Here is a 25,307-nt window from a genome sequence, read left to right on the forward strand (position 1 = left end):
GGGGGTGTCTGAGAGCTGTTCTCACACAATATACATGCCCCCTCCACTCAAGAATTGCCATTCAGCAATTAAAAATGAATGAAAGTGTCCATGGACACATTAGTGTCTGTGGAGAAAATAAGAGACAGCCATACCTCTCAACTTTACAGATCATTGCAGAATGTCCAGATTTCTGCTTCATATTTTTGGTGTGTTCCACTAAAATATACACCTGTCTGACAAATAGGGTGGCACAGTGGTGCAGTAGTTAACATTGTCGCCTCACAGCGAGAGGTTCTCCATTTCGATTCTCGGCTGGGGTACTTTCTGTGTGGAGTTTGCATGTTCTCCCTGTGTTCGCGTAGGTTTCCTCCGGGAACTCTGGTTTCCTCCCACATTCCAAAGATATACATCTGGAGCATTTCTCCCTGGGCCTCCGCTGAAAACAGGCTCGGTGGAACCTAGTCGGACTTTGCCGGTCAACAAATGTTAAATAAATAAATAGCTGTGAATTGAAGTAATTAAATAATGACAAATATATGAGTTTAAGACTCTACATCCTCAGAAAATACATGCTAATGCAAAGCCTGTTATTTTATCCATGTTCTACGTTTCTAAAAGCAATATTTAAAATATATTCCTTATTTTTTTTCCTGTGTGCAATAAAGTTTAAGCGTAGCTGTGCAGGTTTGCCCATCACACAGCTATGCATAGCAGAGGTTAAACATCAGAAGAAGCTAAATAGAAATATACACAGTACTAATTATGAAAATGGAGTAGTGTAGTGGTTAGAGCATTCAACTAACATACAGTCAGGCATGATGCGAGTCCTACAGCAGTCTAAATATTTTCACATGTGAAACACAACTAAAATGCATTTTTCAGAAGTAGGTAGTGAATATTATTATGTATCTGCTAACCAGGGTAGAGTGTAGCAGCCCTAAATGTGAGGTGTCATTGAAATTTAAAGTTTAAGCAAGATTTAGCATAGCTAAGCAGATTTACACACTGGTAAGCAGGGCTAAGCATCTACCCCTTTAAACAATAGTTATCCTAGCTAAGCAGGTTTGCCCAGTGCTTAGTTTAGCTCAGCAGTTTCAAAACTGTCTAATCAGAGTAAAAGGTAGGAAATTAGCCCTATTTAAACCACACAGGTAGGAAGACATCTCATAACCAGTTGTAGCTCCCCACTGTAGGCACTACGGCAGGTGTTGGTGAAGGTGTGCACTTTCTGGCGCAGCACTGGGGCATTCAGGAGTCCAGGGTCATGGTTGGACTCCTCATTAAAGACCATGAAGGGTGATTGCTGCAGGACCAGTACCAGGGCACCCAATACAAAGCAGAGGCCTGGGACCAACTTGCCAGAAATCTCACCACTGCCACTGGCATCCCTCGGACTGGTGAGCAGGTCCGGCACTACTTTGCCAACTTGAAGCAGAGGAGGGGGGACCTTTTGAACCAGTGGGTCCAAGATGCCCGGGCAGGGAATGCTCCAGCTGTGTGTAAGTATTAATCAAAATGAGTGTTCTCCAAACTCCAGCCTGTGTATGTGATGGATAGGTATGCATAAATGTTTTTTCTTATCTCCTGTACAGCTGCAGATGAGAGGGCTATGAACTTGGAAGCCCACGCCAGCAGGCTGCAAAGACTGGGTCGTGAGGCTGGTGAGTAACAATCTAGCTGGTATAATGTAGGGCAAATTAATAAAACTTAGAAAAATGTCACCTTGCAGTATTTAAAAATGGGTATGTTTTTTATTGAGTGTAGAAGCCAGTAGGAGAGTAATAGTGACATACAGGTCATATATCAATAAACATGTAATTACCTGTCAATAAAAGTGAAAACCCCAGAGTGGTTGTGTTTACTCTGGTATTGTATGACTGGAAAGTTTCATGCACCAAGATCTGATATCAGAATAGTAATGTTGTGTTAACCACTGTTTTCCACACTGTGCTATGTCAAAAGGCATGTATAGGAATGTATATAAAAGAATGTTGTAATCACAAGGTCAGACTGTACAACCAAGAGAGAATTAGAAAGAAAACATTCAAGGAAGTGACACCAGTTTCTCAATAGTTCATTCTGATGAAACACAAACATGTTGCATTTTTAGCAGAAACAGCCACGGTACAAATCTCGGGAGTGGTAGTAAGCTGTATGCATATTTTCAAGTAGCATTTTGTGAATATGTGTAGAAACAGTCAGATAGTTTCAACATAAATTCCCTCCACAGATCATCCATGTGAAAGAAGGTATAAAGTAGCTATAAGAAGCCAGTGGTAATACTCTGTCCAGCACCCACAGTCCAATCCCAAGGCTGCAAATGACAGCAACATAAGTACATACACCAAGTGGTCTCCCCCAAGAAATGTTCAAAAGTGTCATGCTGTCACAGCTACTGGTCCCTGCTACCGTCAACCATGGTGATGCGATAGAAATCAAGGCAGAGTATGTCAGTAGCACACACACACATACACACACACACACACACACACACACACACACACACACACACACACACACACACACACACACACACACACACACACACACACACACACACACACACACATGCACGCACACACAGACAGTATGAGTGCACATATGTAACCCTGACTATGTGACTAAGGGTAGAAAAATTTGTGTTTTATTAACAAACATTCCCTCCACAGGTCTTCCAGGTAAGAGAAAGTATAAATTAACTGTAAGAAGGCTGTAATTATACTGTGTACAAACATACCACTGCCCAACCCAATGCCATAGTTGTAATAATACCTGTAAAGTAATGAGTAGAACAATGATCATTAAAGCTGTGGCTGCTGCAAGAATCTACATTTGTTGACTGACATCTCTCTCTCTCCCCAACCTTATCTTCACCGATAATCTAAACACATAAATGAATGAGTATGTTTTCCACCAAACCTACTGTTGGGACATGTGTCCTGTTGTTCTACAAATGTTGAAATGTATTCCAATTAATGTTCCCTGTTCAAATACTATCATTGGTGCCTGTTGTTATCAATGTAACCTGCATGCTGGTGTAATGCCCACTGTGGTCCCATATATGCATGTGTTCTGTTTGCTATGCAGATGTTCCAAATCTGTTGTTTTGGGCTAATGGGAATTCTCATACATGCTGTTATAACTAATCCTGAAATGTGTTTACCATTACTAACTAACATCTGTTCTAAAACTTCAACACCATAGCACATCAGGGAAGGCCAATCTCAGCGGATCCGCCTCTCCCCCATCAATTGGACGTGGCACCAGGCCCCAGCATGTCTGGGACCCAGCCTGGGACCTCCTCATCTGCTGGTCCTGCACCACCTTTGAGTGGAACTGCCTCAGGGGATGGGGCTCATTCCCCCCTGGGTGTAGGCACAGACAGGATTCTGTCACCCAAAGCCAGGTCTGGGGTCTGGTGCATAGTGAGCTCCACAAGGAACTGGGAGATCTGCTAAGCCAGCTTGAGGGCCATGTGGCACAATTAAAAGGTCAGCTGGCCCCTTCTGCTCATCCCCCAGCACAGCCATCTTCAGGGCAATCAAGGTGCAGTGGTGACTGCCCATGGGTGGGGATGTCAGTTCCACTGCATCCATTTGTGGGCTCATGGGCTTCCGTTTACCAAACACCCCACCCCATCCAAGGTGTTTACCTCCCACAAGTGTCATATACCACCTTTGTATGCTGTCTTGTCTGTCTTCCTACCCAACCTACCCCCCCAAATATACCTACCATCCTTCCCCAACATCCCACTCTCACCTTAAAAAAAAGGCAATCTGCCCCCCCCCCAAATTTTGCCCCACACATAACTGTCCATTTCGCACATGTGTCCACCGGACACATGTAATCTGGTGTAATTGACTTCACAATGCATTATTATTGTCCTCACCCCTCTCTCTCAGGGGTTTGAGTGTCCAAATTTACCTCCAAATTCAGTATATATGCACAGCTGTTGCTGTATAAGAAATGGACAGCTATGGATCTTCCCTACGCCCATCCTGCACATCCCTAGCTATCTTTAATATTATTTTACCCTCTTTGTGCCCCATTTTTCACCACTTTCCTATCACCCCTTTTTTCTTTTCTTTTAAAGAAATTAGTGCAGGGGTAAGGGGAGGAGTAGGCAATAGTAAGTGGGACTAAGCCTGTTTGTGTGGTGCTAAGTGATGCCTACACATATTAAGCACTTTTTGAGCTGTCTGTAAGCATATTTAACCAGAAGTTAGCATTGCTTACCGCTATGCAAACCCACACAAACCTGCACAAACTCACTCAAACCTGCTTATAACTGCTTAAAAGTGCCTTAATCACTCTGTATCCAACAGTCCTTGTTCTGTCCAGCAACACAATAATCAGCCCTTGCACGTCCTGAACCCAGGACCCTACATACTATAGTTACAACCATTTACCACTAAGTCATGTGAGCTGTATACAAGGTTGATGTTTTTTCAAACATATCATGCAGCATAGTCATTCAACAGTTGGGAAATGGGTCTACATCAAAACATCTAAAACCCATAACATCTAACTTCACTAAAACCCATAACATCTAACTTTATAAAATCGAGACCAGAACATCTAAAACCCATAACATCGAATTTCATAACATCTAAAATGTGCATCAGAACATCAAACTCTAGAAATCACATGAAAATAACATCCCCATCCACATATAATGACACCAAACTACCAAACACACTTTTTACTATGTTTCTGCAGGGGGCATGCCCCCCTGCACCACCCCATGTGGGAGGCTCTGCACTACAGTGGGAAAAAGTTAATTTCCTAACCCCACTATATCAAGCTCTGGTGGTCCCCTGCTATAAATAAACTGTGCAACAGAAGGAGGGAACGAATACGGAATAAGGTGAAGTCCCAAGACTGGAAATAAACTCTTATTACCCTGAATTAAAAGTTGAGATCCCTCATCAAATACTATAAAGTTAGCTGTGATAACAGAATTGGAGCACATAGTAAAGACAACTACAAGGCCTCATACAGTGATGTAAAAGAATCTCCATGGCAATACCAAGATTTTTTCTGAGCTACTAGACAATGATATCTCCCAGACTGAGTCAACAAATAATGCCAATATACTGGCTGGCATTCTGAGTGCAAGCTTTACCCCTCCCCCCAAGAACCAATCACAATACCAGTACAATGCCAGGCACCCAGTATTACTGCAGCACAGGTTAAAACACCGCTGTCCAAGGCCAAGAATACAGCTTCTATGGACTTGACAATATACCTGGCAGTGTTCTACATGAACTACAGAGTGACTTGGCTCCTCACCTGTGTGCCCTGTTCAAGCACAGCCTCACCTCAGGCTTTGTCCCTACTGAATTGTGCACTGCCACAGTCACCCCTTTTCACAAATGAGCTGTGACTACAGACCCTGGGAAATGTCACCCCAACTGCCTGAAAAGTCTGTTATGCAAAGCTATGGAATGCATAATTATGCACCTAATAAACAGGGATATGGAAATCTACAGACTCAGGATCCCACACAGTTTACTTTTGTGAAGAGTAGGTCATATCTGTTCATTCAACCTGGTCAACTTTTTGGCGTCAGTCACCTGAGGTGTGGATCAAGGCAAGGTGATACATACAGCCTACCTTGATCTGGCCAAAGCCTTTGATAACATTCCCCACTCATTAAGCTAGGCATCAACCCTTATATCACTAGGTGGGAACAGAGGGGCAAACACAAGGGTAGATTGGACATACTGCTGTCATACATTGAGACAGTTACAACATCCTTTATGAGGAATATGACGTCGGTAATACAAATAAATGTGAGTATTTACTGACTGCATTCCCCATAGTCCACAACTGATTTACCAAGAACACCAACTGTCTGGGGAACTGACAAAACATAACAGGCAGACATGTGGTCAGTCTGTGGATAGCATGCCATTGGAGAGGTATGTCAGAGACATATCACTGTGAGTCGTGACGTCATACACTAAATGCATGTCCACACAAACCCTGTCAAGCTATCAATCCACCATGTGCATAACAGCACTGATGACATAGAATCTTTTCACAAATCTGAGGATATGTCCCCCATGTTGGTTGGCTGTCTCCACATGTCCTGTCCTGTGATGTATTGCCACCTACTGTATGTGAGTCTGTAGGCCACCACCTCTGTAATGTCCCTCACACTGGCAAGAAAAAGGGGCAAGGCCCATATTAAGGAATGTCCCATACGTAGGAACTAGCAGCAGTGTCCATGCCCACAGCACAATACAATGTGGGCACCTATATAGTGGTATGGCTGTAGCAACACCTGCCATCTTCACAGCTGTACAGAGGACAGACAGAAAGTAGACAGCCAACAGGTTATGCATTAGGATGAATGTTTTGAAAGATACACGTCTTAAACTGAAAGGTATGCCATTACTACATGACAGCAGTCCTCGATGATGTGTCCAAAATACATAGTAGTCTACAGTTAATATCAACATATCAGATAAATATCCAGTAGGAGATACATACAAACATATAGCTCAAACACCAAGAACAAGATAGACAGTACTCTGAGTCCAGCTTTGCATGCAGGGGTGTATGGTTCCAGTACTACAATCTGCGATCTACTCTTACTTGGAAAAGCACTAACATAATGATACAATACGTGTTAAACTATTTTTGTCAACCACACATTCACATTTGCCAGGAGTGAAGCTCAAACCTCAATCTAACTATGTTTTCAGACCATTACGGTTACACATTTACCACACGCTCCATTACATGGTTTAGGGTTTCCAACAGGTGCTTCTAAGGTGAATGATATCTGCAGGACTGCTAAAGTCAGGCGTGAGAAGAGTACTGGGTGTAAATGGGGCCAAAATCTTAAGGTACAGACATATACATATATTTACAAACACTTACCAGGAATGAGGTTCAAACCCCTACCTAAGTAGTTATTGCTGCTACATTGTTTTGCATTTATCACATACACCTCAGAGGCTATAGGTTGAGCATTGTCCAAACATACTTCTAAGGTGAGTGATATCAGCAGGAGTGCTAAAGGAGGGGTAAGAGAAATATAGTAAGTGTGAATGACCACAAAATCAGGTGTTTTCAAACAAACACACACATCTGCCAGGACCAGGATTCAAACTCCTACCTAGCTAGTTTGCTACACTATAGCATTACACAATTATCACAAGAACCACAGAGCTTACATGCTGGAGAGCTGTCCAAAGGTATTTTTGAAGGTGAGTGTCATCAGCAGTAGTGCTAAAAGAGGGGTAAAGGAAGTTTAGTGTGTGTGAATGGCCGCAACCACATTCATCTAGAAACACACACACACACTCACACAACTTATGAGATTATAACTGCTACATGTATACTTATTTGGACTGTAGTGTTACCCAGTTATCACAAGCACCACTGAGACTATAGGGCTTGGGACTAACCAAAGGTATTTCTACAGTGAATGACATCAGCACATCATGTGATATAGGCCTATGGGATGTGTACTGGGTGGGAAAGGCCTCATAATGGGATTCTCTCTGTCACTGTCTGTCTTTCTATTCCCCACGTCTCTGTGTGTGTATGTTTGACATATTATATTATGTTGGCCTTAAATATGTGTGAGTATGCCTATCCAATGTGTGTGTGTGTGTGTGTGTGTGTGTGTGTGTGTGTGTGTGTGTGTGTGAAGTATCAATGGTGTACAATTTGGTGTGTGTACACAGACAGCTGTGAATAACTAATAACTGTAATCCACTGTTCTGTGAGACATGGGCTTAATTTCAAGTGTAGAAGCATGCCCAGTATGACCTTCTATATTAAGTGTGTGCATCCATTCCAGGGAGGGTTGGATTCCAGTTCAGGGTATTGTGTGCTACAACTACACCTAGCAAACTGTTTCTACAGGATATCTGTAGATAGGGTGCCAATATGGAGACCTAATTGGCATAACATACGGGGGGTATTGAAAATATTGCTGTCTGTGCTGCTTGTGTGACATGTTTGGTTGTAGTATAGATTTTCTGATATGTGTACTGTTTCACACTGTGAGGTATCATGTCATCAACTACTGACAATTATTCTTTGCTCACAGTTATTTACCAGGGAAATACAGGATGAAGGAAGCCAAGACCAATATTCTGAGGCATGTAGACTACACTTTCTGATACACACCTGCCATTGTGAAGGGATAGCTACAGACAATAGACTACTGGTTCTGTGCAAATGGTGTAGCATCTTGTTAGTATGCTGGCTGGGGATTCCCTCCTTGTGATTTTTTGAACTGCACAGAATGGCCATGTCCTGCTGGGGCCATACCTTTCAGCTGTACAGGTACACCCAGGTTATCCAAAGGCAGGACTCTTATATCTGGTCAGTTTACCTTCACATTGTGGTTTACAAGCAGTTTTGTGGCTATTCATTCATGGATTTGCAGTCAGGGAGTAGTATGGGTGGACAATAGAGTTTCAGACTTCAAACACTCCATGACATCCATGCTTCTACCCCCCCCCCCTCTGTTATTCTCTCCTCTTTCTAACATTATGTAAGCATATCTCAGAGGTATCCCTATAGTTGGGCCTTTATCCCAGTAGTATTTATGGCCTGGTCCACAGTCCTTGCAGTAGGACATGGAGAGGCATGCTACTGGCATTTGTCAACATGGCCTTGCATTTGTTTTCTGTTTACTGTGTTAGGTTGTTAGTTGGGACCCACTGACATTCTGTACACTGGCATTATGGATGAGGCATGGACCTTTGCCAGAGGACTATAGGCCATTTGAGAGAGCTGCAAGCCATCTGTTACTGCATTGCTATGTGAGATTGTGGGGGGAGGGGTGCACACCTGCATACTTTAAACATTTGCAATGACTGTACTGATATTGTGGTTACTCTGTTGGCTTCTATTTCATATTGTATTGTGACCTATCATGTAGAAAGGAGGCATATCAGTAGAGTACATATGTTAGATCTTAAGGGCACAAATTTTAACTTCTTACCCTTCAGAACTAGAATGCAACTGCAAGACCTGTTGTAGTATGTATGTGTAGGTCTGGTGGGGGGCTGTTCACCATTGTCATCATTTGTGGGCCTCAGCCTGGCCTTTCTTTAAGGTCATCTACACCTGTTCTGCTGGGTGAGGCTGGTGGTAGGTATGTGACCCTCATTGACATCCATGTGTGTCACCTATTGACACCCACAGTTATTTGGGCCATCACATGTACTGCTGTGGGGGCTGCTACCTTCTGTAGTGATGCCTAGTATGTTGATACCAGTATTTGTTGTGAATTTCCTGCTGTCCCATATAGCTGTCTGCTACTATCCCATTCAGCCACCCGATTCTCTTGCATGCCTGCATCCATATCATACATACAACTATGAGAACATAGTACTCCATTCAGTAATTGATAGTAAGGGTGACTTACCTTGTTCCTGTGGCAGTATTGAGGATGGTGTTGGAGGGCTGATTATGTCAGATGCATGCAGTACACTCCCTATATATGGTAAAGCACAGGTAGTGTCATGTTTGGCATCCCTTTTACTGTATGTGCAAGATGAAGAGAGGTATTGGTCCCTGGGTCCCTACAGTGTCAGTGTGTGTGCTATGGGTTGTCTCTTTGCCAAGGCCTGTGCATACTGGGCATGCCTCCTTCTGTCTACAGGGGCAGGCTCAGGATGTTCCTCCTCTTAGTCCCTCTGTGCCTGTGCTGGCCTTGGTAATGGTGGGGGGCTGTGTGGCCCTGCCCTGTGCTGTTCCTGCTGCAGCTGTTTATGCAGGATCATATTGTGTAGCATGGCACATACTATAAACTTTTGTATACATGTAGCTGGAGAGTACTGCAAGGCTCCACCGGATATGTCAAGGCAGCGGAACCGTGACTTGAGCAACCCAAACACATGCTCTACAATGATCCTGGTTTGTGCGTGTGCCTCATTATGGTGCTCTTATTCGGGTGAGTGTGCATTTCTGATGGGTGTCATTAGCCACGGCTCCAGTGCATAGCCAGCATCCCCCACTAGATGGCCATATGGGATGCCCCCCCTGGCAAACCCCTGATACAGCTGTGACCAATGACAGATGTGGGAGTCGTGATAGCTTCCAGTGCTGCCAGCACACACATTCATGATAATGCTCTGGGCATCACACACAACCTGGCAGTTGATGGAGGGAAAGCCCTTGCGTTTTATGTAGACCCTACCTCGCTTGCCATGTGGTGCTTTGATGTGGATGTGCATGCAGTCTATAGCACCAACTTCCTCAGGGTATTCTGCTATATGGTGAGGAGACACATACTTCTGGTCAACGGCTCACAGGTGGTGGGGAAATATATGTGCTCAGTGGCATGTGGTGTCATGGCATCCAGGAACTGGTGGACCACCCTGGATGCTGATGCCTGTGAGACCCCCATGAGATCCCCAGTTGGTCTTTGGAAGGAACCTGTGGCTAGTATTCTTAACCCTACACATACCTTGGCATCCACTGGGATGGGTTCCCCTCTGTTAGTTATGTGTGTGAGGCATGGCCGGCACAGCTCAATGATTTGCTGCAGAATATTCCTATCCAGTTTATAGCCCTCTACTACCACCAACTCATGTAGGCCCTGGTAGGTTACCCTGGGTCTGTATATTCTTCTCCTCCTCACTGTGGGTCAGTTGTCAGCACTCTCCTCCTCACCATTCTTAGTCTCTAGCACATATTGATGGAGTAAAGCAGCAGCAGCCTCTAACATTTTTAGTTAGTTTTGCCAGTTAAAAATCCTCTGTCTGTATAGGGTTTGTGGGAAAAAACAGTCTGAAAGGTGTTTGCTTAGTTTATAGTAGTTCTGCTGCATGTGTAATTGGCTAATTCTGATACATTACACCTGCCAACTATGCTAGTTCTCCTTGATTGCCTTCCTACCGCTGTTTCCCCTTCCCATTTCCTCCCTATTTCAGTCCTGAGTCACGCCATGCATACCCAGTGCTCAAATGTAAACAGTGCTGCCATTTCATCTTTTTTTTGTTTTTGTTTAAAACCCGGTACACGGCACACACACATGTTTAGGCTATGTACACACTGGTCAAGCATATCTGACACACCCCCTTCCTTAGCTCTGCTTAGCTAAGGGCAAACACGGGCCACAGAGCTCCAATGAGCTTACAGCAAGCATGCCACACCCCCTTATGAAGTCATTCAGCTCTTACACTTGCACTGTTGTGTTGCTGCACCTACACGGTTAGGTACAAGCTGACACTTTAAAAAATTTGTGATTCAGTATAACTCTACTCATTAGCATATCCCAATGTGTAGGTCGTTAGTTACTGCACAACAACAGACCCTTTCCCCTTGACAACCAGTGTTCCCTGGTAATGTTTACATTCTGCATGCCATTGACTATAATGGCAAAATGCAGAATCAACTTAAAATTGACTTTTCTCATTTTTTTTTTTTTATTTTCAACATAATCCCGTTTGCATGCCACTGCCCTAAGCTTAAAAAAAATTTAATTAAAAAAAAATAATAAATTGTTTTTAATACCAATGGCCTTATAGTTGGCCATTGGCATATGTATTAAACATAATACATGCTTTTACACGAGCTGTCATGCCTCCATTTTGTCAGATGCAGAAATGTATTTGGTTACTAACTGAATACATTTCTGCACTGACACTGTTCTTACAAAGAATCACTGCAGCTTGGTGAATCACAAAATCCCCTTATTTGCATGGTTTTCACCAGCAAATAAGGTGATTTGCATATTTGCCAGTTTTCAGTGCTAGAACAGTGTAGGGCTGCTCATGCAAGTGAAAACGGCACTTTCCTGGATCGCTCGGCAGCCATTTTCCATGCAGGAGCTCCCACAGTGTTCCTACATGGAAAATATGGCTTGCTGAATCCTGGGGTAGATCTCTCAAGTATTGAAAAAACCCTGCTGAGAAGTTAATAGGAATCTAGCATGTGTTTTTAGATATCTACAATCAAATTATGTCTCTATCCTAGGGTAGAACCCAGACATCAGCAGCTGCTAAATGATGACATAAAATCCTGAGAAAAGACTATCTACAACAAAATCATTGTAGGGCTTAAGTAATACATCCTTTGAGAAATACAATAAAGCAACCGAAGGCCAAAAGCTATTCAGACCTCATAGGAATAGGCTGGAAGTAGGATCAAACACTATTTCCACATGGTTTAGAGAGAAATATTAAAATGCTGTGATTATGAAAGTAAATATTTTGTAAAATTAAGTAATAAATGGTCTGGTAGATGAATTACTTTTTGGACACACTCTTAAGCTCCATAGCTGGCAGGTGTGGCAAAAGACCATATAAAGTTCAGGACTGGAACTTCCAAATTCCTATATTACTTAGATTTAGGAATATACCATGCTCAGATCTTAAGGGCCACTACAACACATAAGGTTTGTGAAAATTCTATGAATTCCTTTAATAGTGGTAGTCGGGAAGAGCTACACACAAAATCCAAGTCAGAGTTTTCAAACTTGCCTACTTTTGGGGTTCAGGAACATCCCTTCCCATCTGTTTGGAAACAGGGCTCTACAGCATAAAGGAATTTCCAGAAATGTTCTGAAATCTTCAGGAGATGGGTCTGTGGAAGAGTCACAACATTTAGAACAAACACTTCCAAATTTCCTTGCTGTTTTAGTGAACACTTTCCTCAGTGGGCTATACAGTATTATAAAGGGAGAAATAATGTTATGTATGTTGTGCAGGTATGTGAATAAAGACATTTTGATGATGTTGGTATAGAATAAGAATTTGGGTATGTATGTATGTATGTGTGCTTCAGTCAAGTGTAATACTGTACTGTATTTTCAATACTGATGGGCTTAGATTGAAAGGTTATTCTGATAATCACAAAAGAAGAGAAGAATAAACTGTTGAGCTTTTGAAAGTTGTATTTTAAAACTTTGTGATGCTTGAAATAAACATGTAATAGTGTACTAAAGTTTCAAGATCAAAGACTAAATATAATGACTGATACTATAAGACACACCCTCAAGAAAAGCTAGCAAGTATGACTAGTGCACGGCAAAACCAACCTTGACAAAAACAAAATAAAGAGCCAGCACTCAGAGGCAACCAATATGTTTTATTCCTTCCCTTCCTTCAGACCAGTTTTGGCATCAAACCTTCTTCAGTGATGTTACATTCATAATTCAGGAATAGTATTTATACATATTATATATCATCAATTATGACATCACTTCCCCCATTTAACTAATTAAGCCTCCAAATACATATAAAGCATTTTAACAAACTAAACAATATTCTTATGATTTCAGATGAAATATATGTATGGCTAACCACATATTAGTGAACTATTGCTACATGTAAGGTCAATAATGAATGTACATAATTAACAAAACCTCATAATTTGTCATTGAGTCCTGGATGAAATAGAGCGCCCAACTTAATGATCCATTTTCTTTCCTTTTGAGTCAATGTAGTATGCTAGCCCTGTTTGGTTGACCTATTTCCCTTGCCCTGATTTATAATAACAAATCCAAAAGTGGCAGTTTTATGTGACTGACAGTGTCTATATAATGCATTAGTCATTTTATTGTGATGTAAGTCACTCAACTTTTCCAAAATGTAACAACTGAACCACAAGGCGTTAGTACCTGCTGCTGAACGCCAGATGCGTAAACTGTGGTAGTTCAAAGCTAACACGATGATCCTTGCACAAAAGAGTTGAACACTCAGTTATAAAAAGCCATTTATTGCACACAAACGATTAAGCGCTTTCACCTACGTCCAAAGTAGGCTTCATCAGAATAAAAAACATTTCCTTTCCATGATTTAAATAGTTTAAAATTGGCACCAAAATTTTCTAATTCTTAAAGAGATATACACTCTCTAAAAAAAGTATAAGAATATATACAATCAATTAAACTTGCATCAGTCAAACTAAATACATCAAGGTCTTATTAAAAACTTTGTGTTGTAAAGTGTACTATACAAAGAATATGAATTGTGAAAATTGAAAGTATAAAATATAAAATACATCATAAGGGAATCTCATTGACAGTATTCGATAATACTTTTTGTAGAAATACTGTCGTTTAAACCAGGTGGGGTTGTGGCGTCAGTTAGAATCTGCCAGTATGTTTCCCTAAATGATAATATATTTTTTATATTACAACCTCTCGGGTCTAATGTCACTAACTCCACAATCCCAAATTTAAATGAATGTTCAGATCCCTTATTTATAATATGCCTGGCAAGGGCATTTTTATCATCACGCCTCTTTATACAATAATTGTGTGCATAAATTCTTTTTAAATTTCTGTTCCGTTTACCTATATAGTATGACGGACACTTTGTGCATTTTGCTAAATATATTATAAAACTACTATTACAGTTCCCTTTTTTAAAGAAAATTCTAGTGCTGTTGTAGTTCACTAATTTTAGACATGATTCTTCAAAAATAAAAGAACACTGTTTACAACACCCACATCTACTCGTGTGCTGAGAGTCTACTCTATTGATATTCCTCTTTTCTCTATTGTGTCTCTCTAGTATACTCTTGAGGTTGGGGGCCATTTTATGTACAAATGTTGGTTTTTTACCTAGAATGGCTTCCATCTCCTGATTAGTTAACATAATATACCAATGTTTGTACAAAATATTTTTTACTTTATTATGATGTGTATTGTATTCTATAATACAAGCTCTCCCATACTCATTGTCGGTTCTTTGTTTCTCAACCATCTGTTTATCCTTTTCATAATAACTTGTAACCTAATAGTGGGAATATATTAATACCCCATCTGTCTAGTAATTCTATGCTTATTTTCTTCATCATAGTTAGACTGTATCCCCTATCTGTAAATAATGAAATGATGTATTCTATCTCTTTTTTAACATCCTCTTTGGATGTAGTCATTCTTAATGCCCTAATGCATTGGCCTTTAAAGATATTAATTTTAGTTCTGTCCGGATGGTAACTTTCAAAATCCAAGTAGGAGTTTGTAAATGTCTCTTTCCTATGTATGCTGGATTGGAAATGCTCACCTCTTTTTGTTACCAGTGTGTCCAAATAGGGCACACCACAGTCATTAAATTTGGCCGTAAATTTCAAATAGTTACTACTCAGATTGATGTAATTCAGGTATTCACTGAAATCATCCTGGCTGCCTTCCCATATTATATAAATATCGTCCAGGAATCGTGAGTAGTATTTGATGTTCGCCATATATTTGCTTTTGAACATCACCTCTTCCTCCCATTCCAGCATAACCATGTTGGCATATATGGGGGCACAAGCTGCCCCCATCGCTACCCCTCTTGTTTGTTTAAATATCTCTCCCTCATAGTATATAAAGTTGTTATCCAATACTATGGACATTAGGTCATATACTAAATGAGTTTTCTCTCTTGTGAGGTTGCTGTACCTGTGTGTACTATTGTAAAATGCCTCCAGTCCCTCTTCTTTGGGAATGCACATAAATAGGTCCACCACATCAATAGATGCAAAAATCAACTGTTTAGATTTTAAAGTCACTGGATAGTTTTTTAAGAACTCCCATGAGTCCTTGACCATATGGTCTACTTTACAGTATATATGTTTTAATAGAGTATCTATCAATACTCCACTAGGGAAGGTTTTAGTCCTACTGCCTGAGATAATAGGCCGAAAGGGAGGGTCTTGCAAATTCTTATGTATCTTGGGTATTCCTACCATTACTGCTAAAGTGGGGTATTCTACCTTTAAGAATTCGTAGGTGTCCTGATTAATTCTGTTGTCTGTTAAGAATTCTTCAATATGGCAGTCTATCTTTCTATAAGCTTTATTCAGCTCGTTCTTAGATATTTTCACATAATTTAAAGTGTCATGTAACATCTTATATATCTTACTGTTATACTCCTTTTGGTCGTAGATCACAATCCCTCCGCCCTTGTCGGGCTTCATAATTCGGACATTGCAATTATTATTCAAACCTGCAAGGACTCTACTCACTTCTTCAGACAAATTAGTGGTACCTGATCTAGATTTACTTTTAATCTTGTAAATGTCATGGGTAACCAGTTTCTCATATCTCATGACTTCCTGATTTGCACAAAGCATAAAACTACTTTTTTTCTTAATGGTATTGTTACTATCTGCCTTACTATGATTGTCCTTAAACATTATTGCTAAATTCAGTTTTCTAATATATTTTTTGACTTCACAAATGGTGTCTACCAGTCTGAAGGGTGGGGTTGGAATGAATTTCATTCCCTTGGAAAGTAAACTGAAATGTGCTGGGGTCAGGACCATGCTGGTGTAGTTGAAAATCTGGAAGTTGTCATATTTGTTAATAACATTCTGCGATGTTGTTTCTCCTTTTTCAACCTCTCGGTCCCCCCTGCCTCCAAATCTGCTACCAGTCCTGATAATGACTGTAGGGTTTCTTTCTCCAAGAGTTTTGTTTGGCCCATCTTTTGTGACCTTCTCTGTTGTCTCCCCCCCCAAAATTTTTTTCTTCGTCTTTCTCCATGTAATCTGCCTTTCTATCATTAGATTTCTGTCCTGCCTGTTTCCATATATAAGCCATGCCTTTTTCATACTGAGCCTTGTCCCTATTAAGTTTCTTGATTTTTCTACCATGTACTGTTTTGGTTCTATGATCCACATTCTCAAATTGTTTGTAATACAAATTCTCCCAGTCTTTAAATAATAAATCAGATAAATTAATTTCGTTCATACTGTCTATTTCTGTTAGCAGTTTGCACATTTTAGCATCATTTAATTCAATTAATTTTTTCATGTATGCAAAACCAAACGAGTCAAACAAGTTGTTAAATTCAGTCATGGTTTCTTCAGTTAAACTAAATCCCATTGGTACCTTGAAAAAACGTAGGCCCATGGGTACTATTTTCAAACTCATACATTCAGTCAAATAAGCATTATCTAATTTGATCGAGTTAATGATGTTCAATGTTCTTCCAAAGTCATATATAATGTCCTTTAACGTGCCCTGCTGCTTAACACTATTATGAATAGGTTCTTTGCATTTGTCATAATCAAAAACACAATCATAATTTAAAAAGTCTTTGAGAACGTACTCTTGATTCCTATTAATAGCCTTGTGAACATTTCTGTTACGAGTGCTATTTGAAACAGTACCTTTTGTTTCGCCAGTGTCCCTGATGGTTGCCGCATAAGTTTTGAGGCTTTTGACCGTCTTGGGTCTAGTTCCCGTTCTTTTGACTTCGTCGGCTGTGTTAGTGAAAGAAAAATCAAAAGTGAAATCAGTTGGCGCCAACCTGCTGTCTATTTTGTCCGTTAAGGTTGCTGCCGGTAAATCAATCCCATGCATCTCCCTGGAAGCTGGTAACTGACCATTGGGGATCCCCGGCGAAGATGTAATTAATACATCAGAGTGAATAGAGTTGTTAACTAAATTTCCTGCTTCCGGACTGATTTCGTGTCCGAAAGTGGCATCGCTACCAGAGTCGCCAGCTGGTACGCAATTGCGTCGATCCGGTAAAGCTGCCTTTTCCTTGCCATTCATCCTCACATCTTTGTGTAGCAATGAATTCACCACTCCGATGAGTCTGCCGATTTCACCCTTTAAAGAATTTACTTCCGCTCGTATTTCTACAAGCTCGTCTCTTTCCACCGGTGAGGCAGGTCCTGGATGATTACGCATCTCCTCCATAACTGGTAACAACAATAGCAGCCAAACAACGAAAATGTAACAACTGAACCACAAGGCGTTAGTACCTGCTGCTGAACGCCAGATGCGTAAACTGTGGTAGTTCAAAGCTAACACGATGATCCTTGCACAAAAGAGTTGAACACTCAGTTATAAAAAGCCATTTATTGCACACAAACGATTAAGCGCTTTCACCTACATCCAAAGTAGGCTTCATCAGAATAAAAAACATTTCCTTTCCATGATTTAAATAGTTTAAAATTGGCGCCAAAATTTTCTAATTCTTAAAGAGATATACACTCTCTAAAAAAAGTATAAGAATATATACAATCAATTAAACTTGCATCAGTCAAACTAAATACATCAAGGTCTTATTAAAAACTTTGTGTTGTAAAGTGTACTATACAAAGAATATGAATTGTGAAAATTGAAAGTATAAAATATAAAATACATCATAAGGGAATCTCATTGACAGTATTCGATAATACTTTTTGTAGAAATACTGTCGTTTAAACCAGGTGGGGTTGTGGCGTCAGTTAGAATCTGCCAGTATGTTTCCCTAAATGATAATATATTTTTTATATTACAACCTCTCGGGTCTAATGTCACTAACTCCACAATCCCAAATTTAAATGAATGTTCAGATCCCTTATTTATAATATGCCTGGCAAGGGCATTTTTATCATCACGCCTCTTTATACAATAATTGTGTGCATAAATTCTTTTTTTAAATTTCTGTTCCGTTTTACCTATATAGTATGACGGACACTTTGTGCATTTTGCTAAATATATTATAAAACTACTATTACAGTTCCCTTTTTTAAAGAAAATTCTAGTGCTGTTGTAGTTCACTAATTTTAGACATGATTCTTCAAAAATAAAAGAACACTGTTTACAACACCCACATCTACTCGTGTGCTGAGAGTCTACTCTATTGATGTTCTTCTTTTCTCTATTGTGTCTCTCTAGTATACTCTTGAGGTTGGGGGCCATTTTATGTACAAATGTTGGTTTTTTACCCAGAATGGCTTCCATCTCCTGATTAGTTAACATAATGTACCAATGTTTGTACAAAATATTTTTTACTTTATTGTGATGTGTATTATATTCTATAATACAAGCTCTCCCATACTCCCTATCCATTCTTTGTTTCTCTACCATCTGTTTATCCTTTTCATAATACTTGTAACCTAATAGTGGGAACATGTTAATACCCCATCTGTCTAATAAATCTATACTTATTTTCTTCATCATAGTTGGACTGTATCCCCTATCTGTGAATAATGAAATGATATATTCTATCTCTTTCTTAACATCCTCTTTAGATGTAGTCATTCTTAATGCCCTAATGCATTGGCCTTTAAAGATATTAATTTTGGTTCTGTCAGGATGGTAACTTTCAAAATCCAAATAGGAGTTTGTAAATGTCTCTTTCCTATGTATGCTGGATTGGAAGTGCTCACCTCTTTTTGTTACCAGTGTGTCCAAATAGGGCACGCCGCAGTCATTAAATTTGGCCGTAAATTTCAAATAGTTACTACTCAGATTAATATAATTCAGGTATTCACTGAAATCGTCCTGGCTACCTTCCCATATTATATAAATATCGTCCAGGAATCGTGAGTAGTATTTGATGTTCTCCATATATTTGCTTTTGAACACAACCTCTTCCTCCCATTCCAGCATAACCATGTTGGCATATATGGGGGCACAAGCTGCCCCCATCGCTACCCCTCTTGTTTGTTTAAATATCTCTCCCTCATAGTATATAAAGTTGTTATCCAATACTATGGACATTAGGTCATATACTAAATGAGTTTTCTCTCTTGTGAGGTTGCTGTACCTGTGTATACTATTATAAAATGCCTCCAGTCCCTCTTCTTTGGGAATGCACATAAATAGGTCCACCACATCAATAGATGCAAAAATCAATTGTTCAGATTTTAATGTCACTGGATAGTTTTTCAAGAACTCCCATGAGTCCTTGACCATATGGTCTACTTTACAGTATACATGTTTTAATAGGGTGTCTATCAATACTCCACTGGGAAAGGTTTTAGTCCTACTGCCCGAGATGATAGGCCGAAAGGGAGGGTCTTGCAAATTCTTATGTATCTTGGGTATTCCTACCATTACTGCTAAAGTGGGGTATTCTACCTTTAAGAATTCGTAGGTGTCCTGAGTAATTCTATTGTCTATTAAGAATTCTTCAATATGACAGTCTATCTTTCTATAAGCTTTATTCAGCTCGTTCTTAGATATTTTCACATAATTTAAAGTGTCATGTAACATCTTATATATCTTACTGTTATACTCCTTTTGGTCGTAGATCACAATCCCTCCGCCCTTGTCGGGCTTCATAATTCGGACATTGCAATTATTATTCAAACCTGCAAGGACTCTACTCTCTTCTTCAGACAAATTAGTGGTACCTGATCTAGATTTACTTTTAATCTTGTAAATGTCATGGGTAACTTTTCCAAAATGCAACACCTTAATTGCCTAGAAGTCTGTCCAACATAAAAGGCAGAACATTGGCAAGTAGCCAAATATACTAAGCAGTCAGAACTGCAATTTCCGAAAAACTGAATTTCAAAAATTTGACCAGTATTTTTACTACTAAAGGATGTGGTGTTAAACTTATGTTTACACAAACTGCAATGTCCACAAGGATGCAAGCCAACAAGCCTGTCCCCCATGAGAGTAAGCTGATATTGATTTACATAATCATAAAAAGTCCTTTTGTAATGGGCAAAATAAAACGTAAGCATTCTGCCCCTCCTGAAGGAGAACTGACATCTAGTTGACAAACACTGACCCAGATCTGAATTGGCCTGAAGGATATTCCAGTGTTTATTAACCACATCTTTTAGAAAATTGGTATTACAACCAAATGTGGTAATTAGCATCATGGCCCCTGATCCGTCCCCTTTAGTTTTAGCTTTGTACTCGAGTAAACTGGATCTCTCACAATTGGTCGCCCAATCACTGGCCTTATGTACTACCGGTTCCCTATAACCCCTATCGATAAATCTACCCTCAAGGTCCTGCCTGGCATTCTGAAAATCAATGTCTGATGAACATATTCACTTAATTCTCATAAACTGAAATTTAGGAATGTTGTTGATAGTATGTTTGTGGTCTAAACTAGTTGCATATAGTAAATTATTATATTGTGGGTATTTTCTATAAACTGAAGTTTTAAGTGTACCATCAGCCTGCCTCAATATATTAACATCCAAAAAATTGATCTCATTGCTGTGATACGTAACAGTAAATTCAATACCCCTCCGATTACCACTAAGGTGTTCCAAAAACTCTAACAAGTAGTCTACTAAAAACCAGAAAAATGAGTGTATTGTACAAAATTAACCCCATTCTGACACCAGAAAACTAGCAGGCAGTAGCTCAAGCTATACTCATACCAAAACTCGTGTTGCACACCAGCTATGGAGAATATAAATAAACGCTTGTAAGACAAATAGAAATGCACCTAATGTAGAGATGTAGTATGTATAGGCTGTCTTCTTGTATAAATATACCACTGGAATGCTCTGAAATGAATCAGGGTCTGACTTTAAAAATACAGTCCTATATAAACAGATAGCATGCATTCAGAAAATACCTCTTGCTAGATGTACCTAGGCTGATAACTTTTATACAAACCTAAGAGTGAACTCATATTTTCATTTAGAAGTTACTACACATCCCTAAAGGTAAATGAGCTAAATGAGTGACTCATGATTTGTTGAGATGCTCTTCATCTTGTTCCTTATTCAGTGAAGAAATAACTGAGAACCACAATCCTGTAAAACTCCAATACAAGCTGTACCATGGGTTCTTCAGGAAAGGCGGTGGGTAAGTTCACATTTCCTATATGTGGCATTGTGGAGGGGTGAATACCTAAGTCTAAGGTGTGCTTTGTAGAGGTTTTATTTGCTGAACAGTGATCTTAAAAAGAATGGCTTGATAGTATATGTAACAACTGCACAAACATATTCTTGCAGAATCATATTTGTTCATATAATTTTAGCCTACATGCAGATGTCTACATATGTATGCACACAGACACATAGACACACATATGCACACACATTTACAAGTACACACATATAAACACATATATATATATATATATATATATATATATATATATATATATATATATATATATATATAGATGTATGTATATAAATTCTGGTGTAAACTGACTTGAAGTTACAGTTCTCATTATCTAGGAGACATAAATGGATTGTGTAGAAATGCAGATGAGTTTTCTTCTTCAAGATGTAAGTCTGACTTGCTGGTTATTTAGTTTTGCTTTAGTCTTTTTGCTAAAATTATGTTTTCTATGAAGCTAAACTATTTATTAGAACTGCTTAATTTTCTAATGAATATATATACAGCAAACTGTAAAGATACACCATGAAGTTACTCCTCACATATTACATGACAGAGGCAGTGTACATGTTTTTTTTTTTTTTTCATTTAAGGAAGGTGGAAATAAATTGCCTTATCTTCTTACCTTTGTTGATGATGAACCATAATAGGCTACTCTGTCCCATGTTGCCACAAACACCCAGTTAGCAGTAAAATGCAGATCTGGGAAGTATCTGTTTACATCTGTTGTAGCCCTTTGAAGAAGTGCAGGATCTGAGTTTTCTCTGTAGTACACATCACCATACAAGCGATTGTCCACATCTGCCCAGAATGGGGCAATAAAGGCTCGCCCATCTGCCAGAGGAAATGCATCAGGAGTATACTGTCCCACCGATACATTAAAGGAAATAAGTCCATTGTTGTTCACCTGATAAAATAAGAAAACAATGATTTTGGTTTAGATATTAAAATAATATTTATATTTGTAGTAACTACTATGGTTGTTTGAAAGTATAAATGACAAAGATTTGTCAGGCTGATAACTGTTACTTAGTTTAAGAAAGTTAATGAAGATTTAAGAAAATAATAAGTACAATTTGATACATTTAATGTGAAATATAATACTTTATCACATTTTGAAATTAACCTAAATGTTATATACTTTCTTTTCCAGTCATTCATTCCAGTTTCTAAAGAAGTTGTGTAGGCAGGCAATAGTATGCACAAGAAAATGATGCCTAGCAGGCTTGTTCAGCAGTGCCACGTATAATGAATATGGAAATCATAGGTTTCAGTGCCATGTATACTGAATAAGGAAATTATAGGTTTCAGTGTTACAGTATACAGCACACCCCTTTTATCCTCTGTTGCAGTATTATACCTGTTCTGTACAGACTTGGATCTTTCATGTGTGTAGTACATCTCATCATCTTTAGAGTCATTTGATCTCTGAACTTTTTGTGAGTAAAGAAAATCTACAGTGGCTTTACCAAAGACATATCAGTTTTAGCAATGAAACTGCACTGGTCTAGTTATCAGCTGCAAGGATAGCAAGAATAATGGAAAAGGAAGAGATCATAGCAGTGTGTTTGTGAGACAGAGCCAGGGAGAGAGGGAGAGATGAGCAGAACAAAAGCAAATGATTAAACAAATTGCATTATATGTCATCAGCGAGGGTAGATAGAACATAAGTAAAGGAAAAAGAGGAAAAGGATTAAAGCAAAGAGAAAACAGAAGGAGTGAACTTTGCCAGGGATTGTCTGCACCTGTTCCCTCCAGGAATTCAAATATTTGCAAAACAAATGTTATACCCATACGTCCATTGTTAGGTACTGACAGCCAAATAAACATTGTAATATTGCTATAGCAGACCTTGAAAATCTGAAATGAATGCTAGAAGTCTGAACAGGAAACTCCACTCCCTGCAGGCTCTCCTTGTCTTGGAGAAGGTCGATGTCTGTGCAGTCACTGAGACATACTTTAAAGCTGTTGAGAGCACCTGTTAGTGCAGAGCTACAATGTCTTCCACACATTTAGGTCAGTTAACACACATGAAAGGACAAAAGGTGAAGGTAACTCTATATGCATTAAAAACACACTTCAGGACTGATCCACCAGCATGATATGTGTGAGCCTATCCACTTCCAAATCACCATAAGGTCTCTTAACATATCCTTGCAGGCTATAGATCCCACTCAATGACCCATGAAAACCACAGCACTAGAGGCACTTGACTCAATGCCCATCCAACCCAAGACCATACTCATGGGCAACTTCAGTTCCTCCCATTATAAACTGGGAATCATACACAACCCCTGTGGGCAGCAGCACACACTGTAGATGGTGCCATATAGGGGGAAGATTTGTATGGATCACCCACTTTGGGCATCTACTGTAGTTCGCAGTAACCTCAAGATAGGAGAACATAAATCACAGACTGCTTTATCAAGCCAACTGACAGTGTAAAAACATGGCCTTAGGTGATTTGATCATGATAAGTGGGTTGAGAACCAGGCCTACTCTGACCTATGCTAGGCACTCATGCTAATGATGGGAGTGGTGTACATGCCCATATGTGCCAGTGTGTGTCTGCTGTAAAGCCCAACAACCCTGAGTCAATAATCTACAGGTCAGACGGTGTCCAGGTGCACAGCTTGGGTTACCTGGGATACCTCTCTTCAGTGAAGGCTGAATGTAAAACCAAAGAACCTGCCAAACATGAACTAAGAATTGCCAAACTCAATATAGGTTCACTGACAAGATGAGGCTTGGAAGTGTATGAGATGATGGCATGGAGGGGACTGGACATCCTATGTATTCAGGAGACAAGATGGAAGGGCAGCTCAGCAAAGTCACTTGGCTTGAGATCTGGAGTCTATTACTCAGGAGGAGGACAGGTTAGAAATGATGTGGGAACTGTGGTGAGGGAGAGGCTTCAGAAGACATTGAGGGATGTCATCAGAATTAGTGACAGACTCAAGGCGATCAGACTGAAGCCTAATAATCGGCCAGTATTTATAATCTCGGCCTATGTCCCACAGCAGGGTTGTGATAATGAGGAAAAGAGGGCATTCAGACAGCAGTTGCAGGACCTACTAGATAAAGCAGGCAACAGGAAATGGTGTTAATAATGGTTGACCTAAATGCACATATGGAGACAGACAGAACAGGATATCAGGACTACCTGGGTCTGCATGGTTGGGATAAAAGGAATAAAGACGTTGTCAACATACAACTCAGGTGGACTTCCCCCTCATAAAGAAAGGACACTGGGCTAGAATCAGCAATTGCAAAGTCATCACCAGTGAAACAATTGGCCCACAGCATAAAACACGGGTTGTCACAATCAGCTGCAACTAGTGGTCAGAGAAGACTCTAAGGTCAACAGAGACCAGGCTGAAGCCTGGAAGTTGACTGGAGAGAAAACACAACAGTTCAAGGAATTACTCTGGTCTCTAGCACCTTAAGAAGATTAGGAAATAGGTGAAGTTGAAAAAGAATGATAATGTCTCAAAACAGCACATGTGAGGCCTACAGGACAGATATGCTGTCAAGCCAGACATGGAAATATGGTACACAAGGAAAGCTGGTTGTTCAATGCAGAAGTACAGGAAATCATCAAAAGAAGGAAAGAGTGCAGGAAAAAGTGAGAAACAGAAAAGACAGACCATGCTAGGAAGGAATACTGGTTGGCTAACAGAAATACTAAGTGAGGAGTTGCAATAGCAAAGAACAAAGCATCAAAGGCACTTTACTAACTTCTGGAAAGTGACTCAGTGGATAGCGCAAATAAACTCTATCACATTCCAAGGCAAAGACAGGAAGA

General features: G+C 39.8%; 1 protein-coding gene across 1 annotated transcript in view; it reads right to left on the minus strand.

Moving 5' to 3' along the window:
• Window positions 1–25,307, minus strand: part of LOC122808384 (alpha-tectorin-like) — a 163,736-nt gene that overhangs the window by 39,378 nt on the left and 99,051 nt on the right. Inside the window, exon 4 of the mRNA XM_044079350.1 lies at window positions 22,128–22,409. Within this exon, the coding sequence (XP_043935285.1) occupies window positions 22,128–22,409 (282 nt within the window). The remainder of the gene's footprint in view (window positions 1–22,127; window positions 22,410–25,307) is intronic.

This window comes from Protopterus annectens, chromosome 8.part0 (assembly GCF_019279795.1).
Source record: "Protopterus annectens isolate FY-2018-M chromosome 8.part0, PAN1.0, whole genome shotgun sequence".
In the NCBI taxonomy this organism is placed as follows: Eukaryota; Metazoa; Chordata; order Ceratodontiformes; family Protopteridae; genus Protopterus; species Protopterus annectens.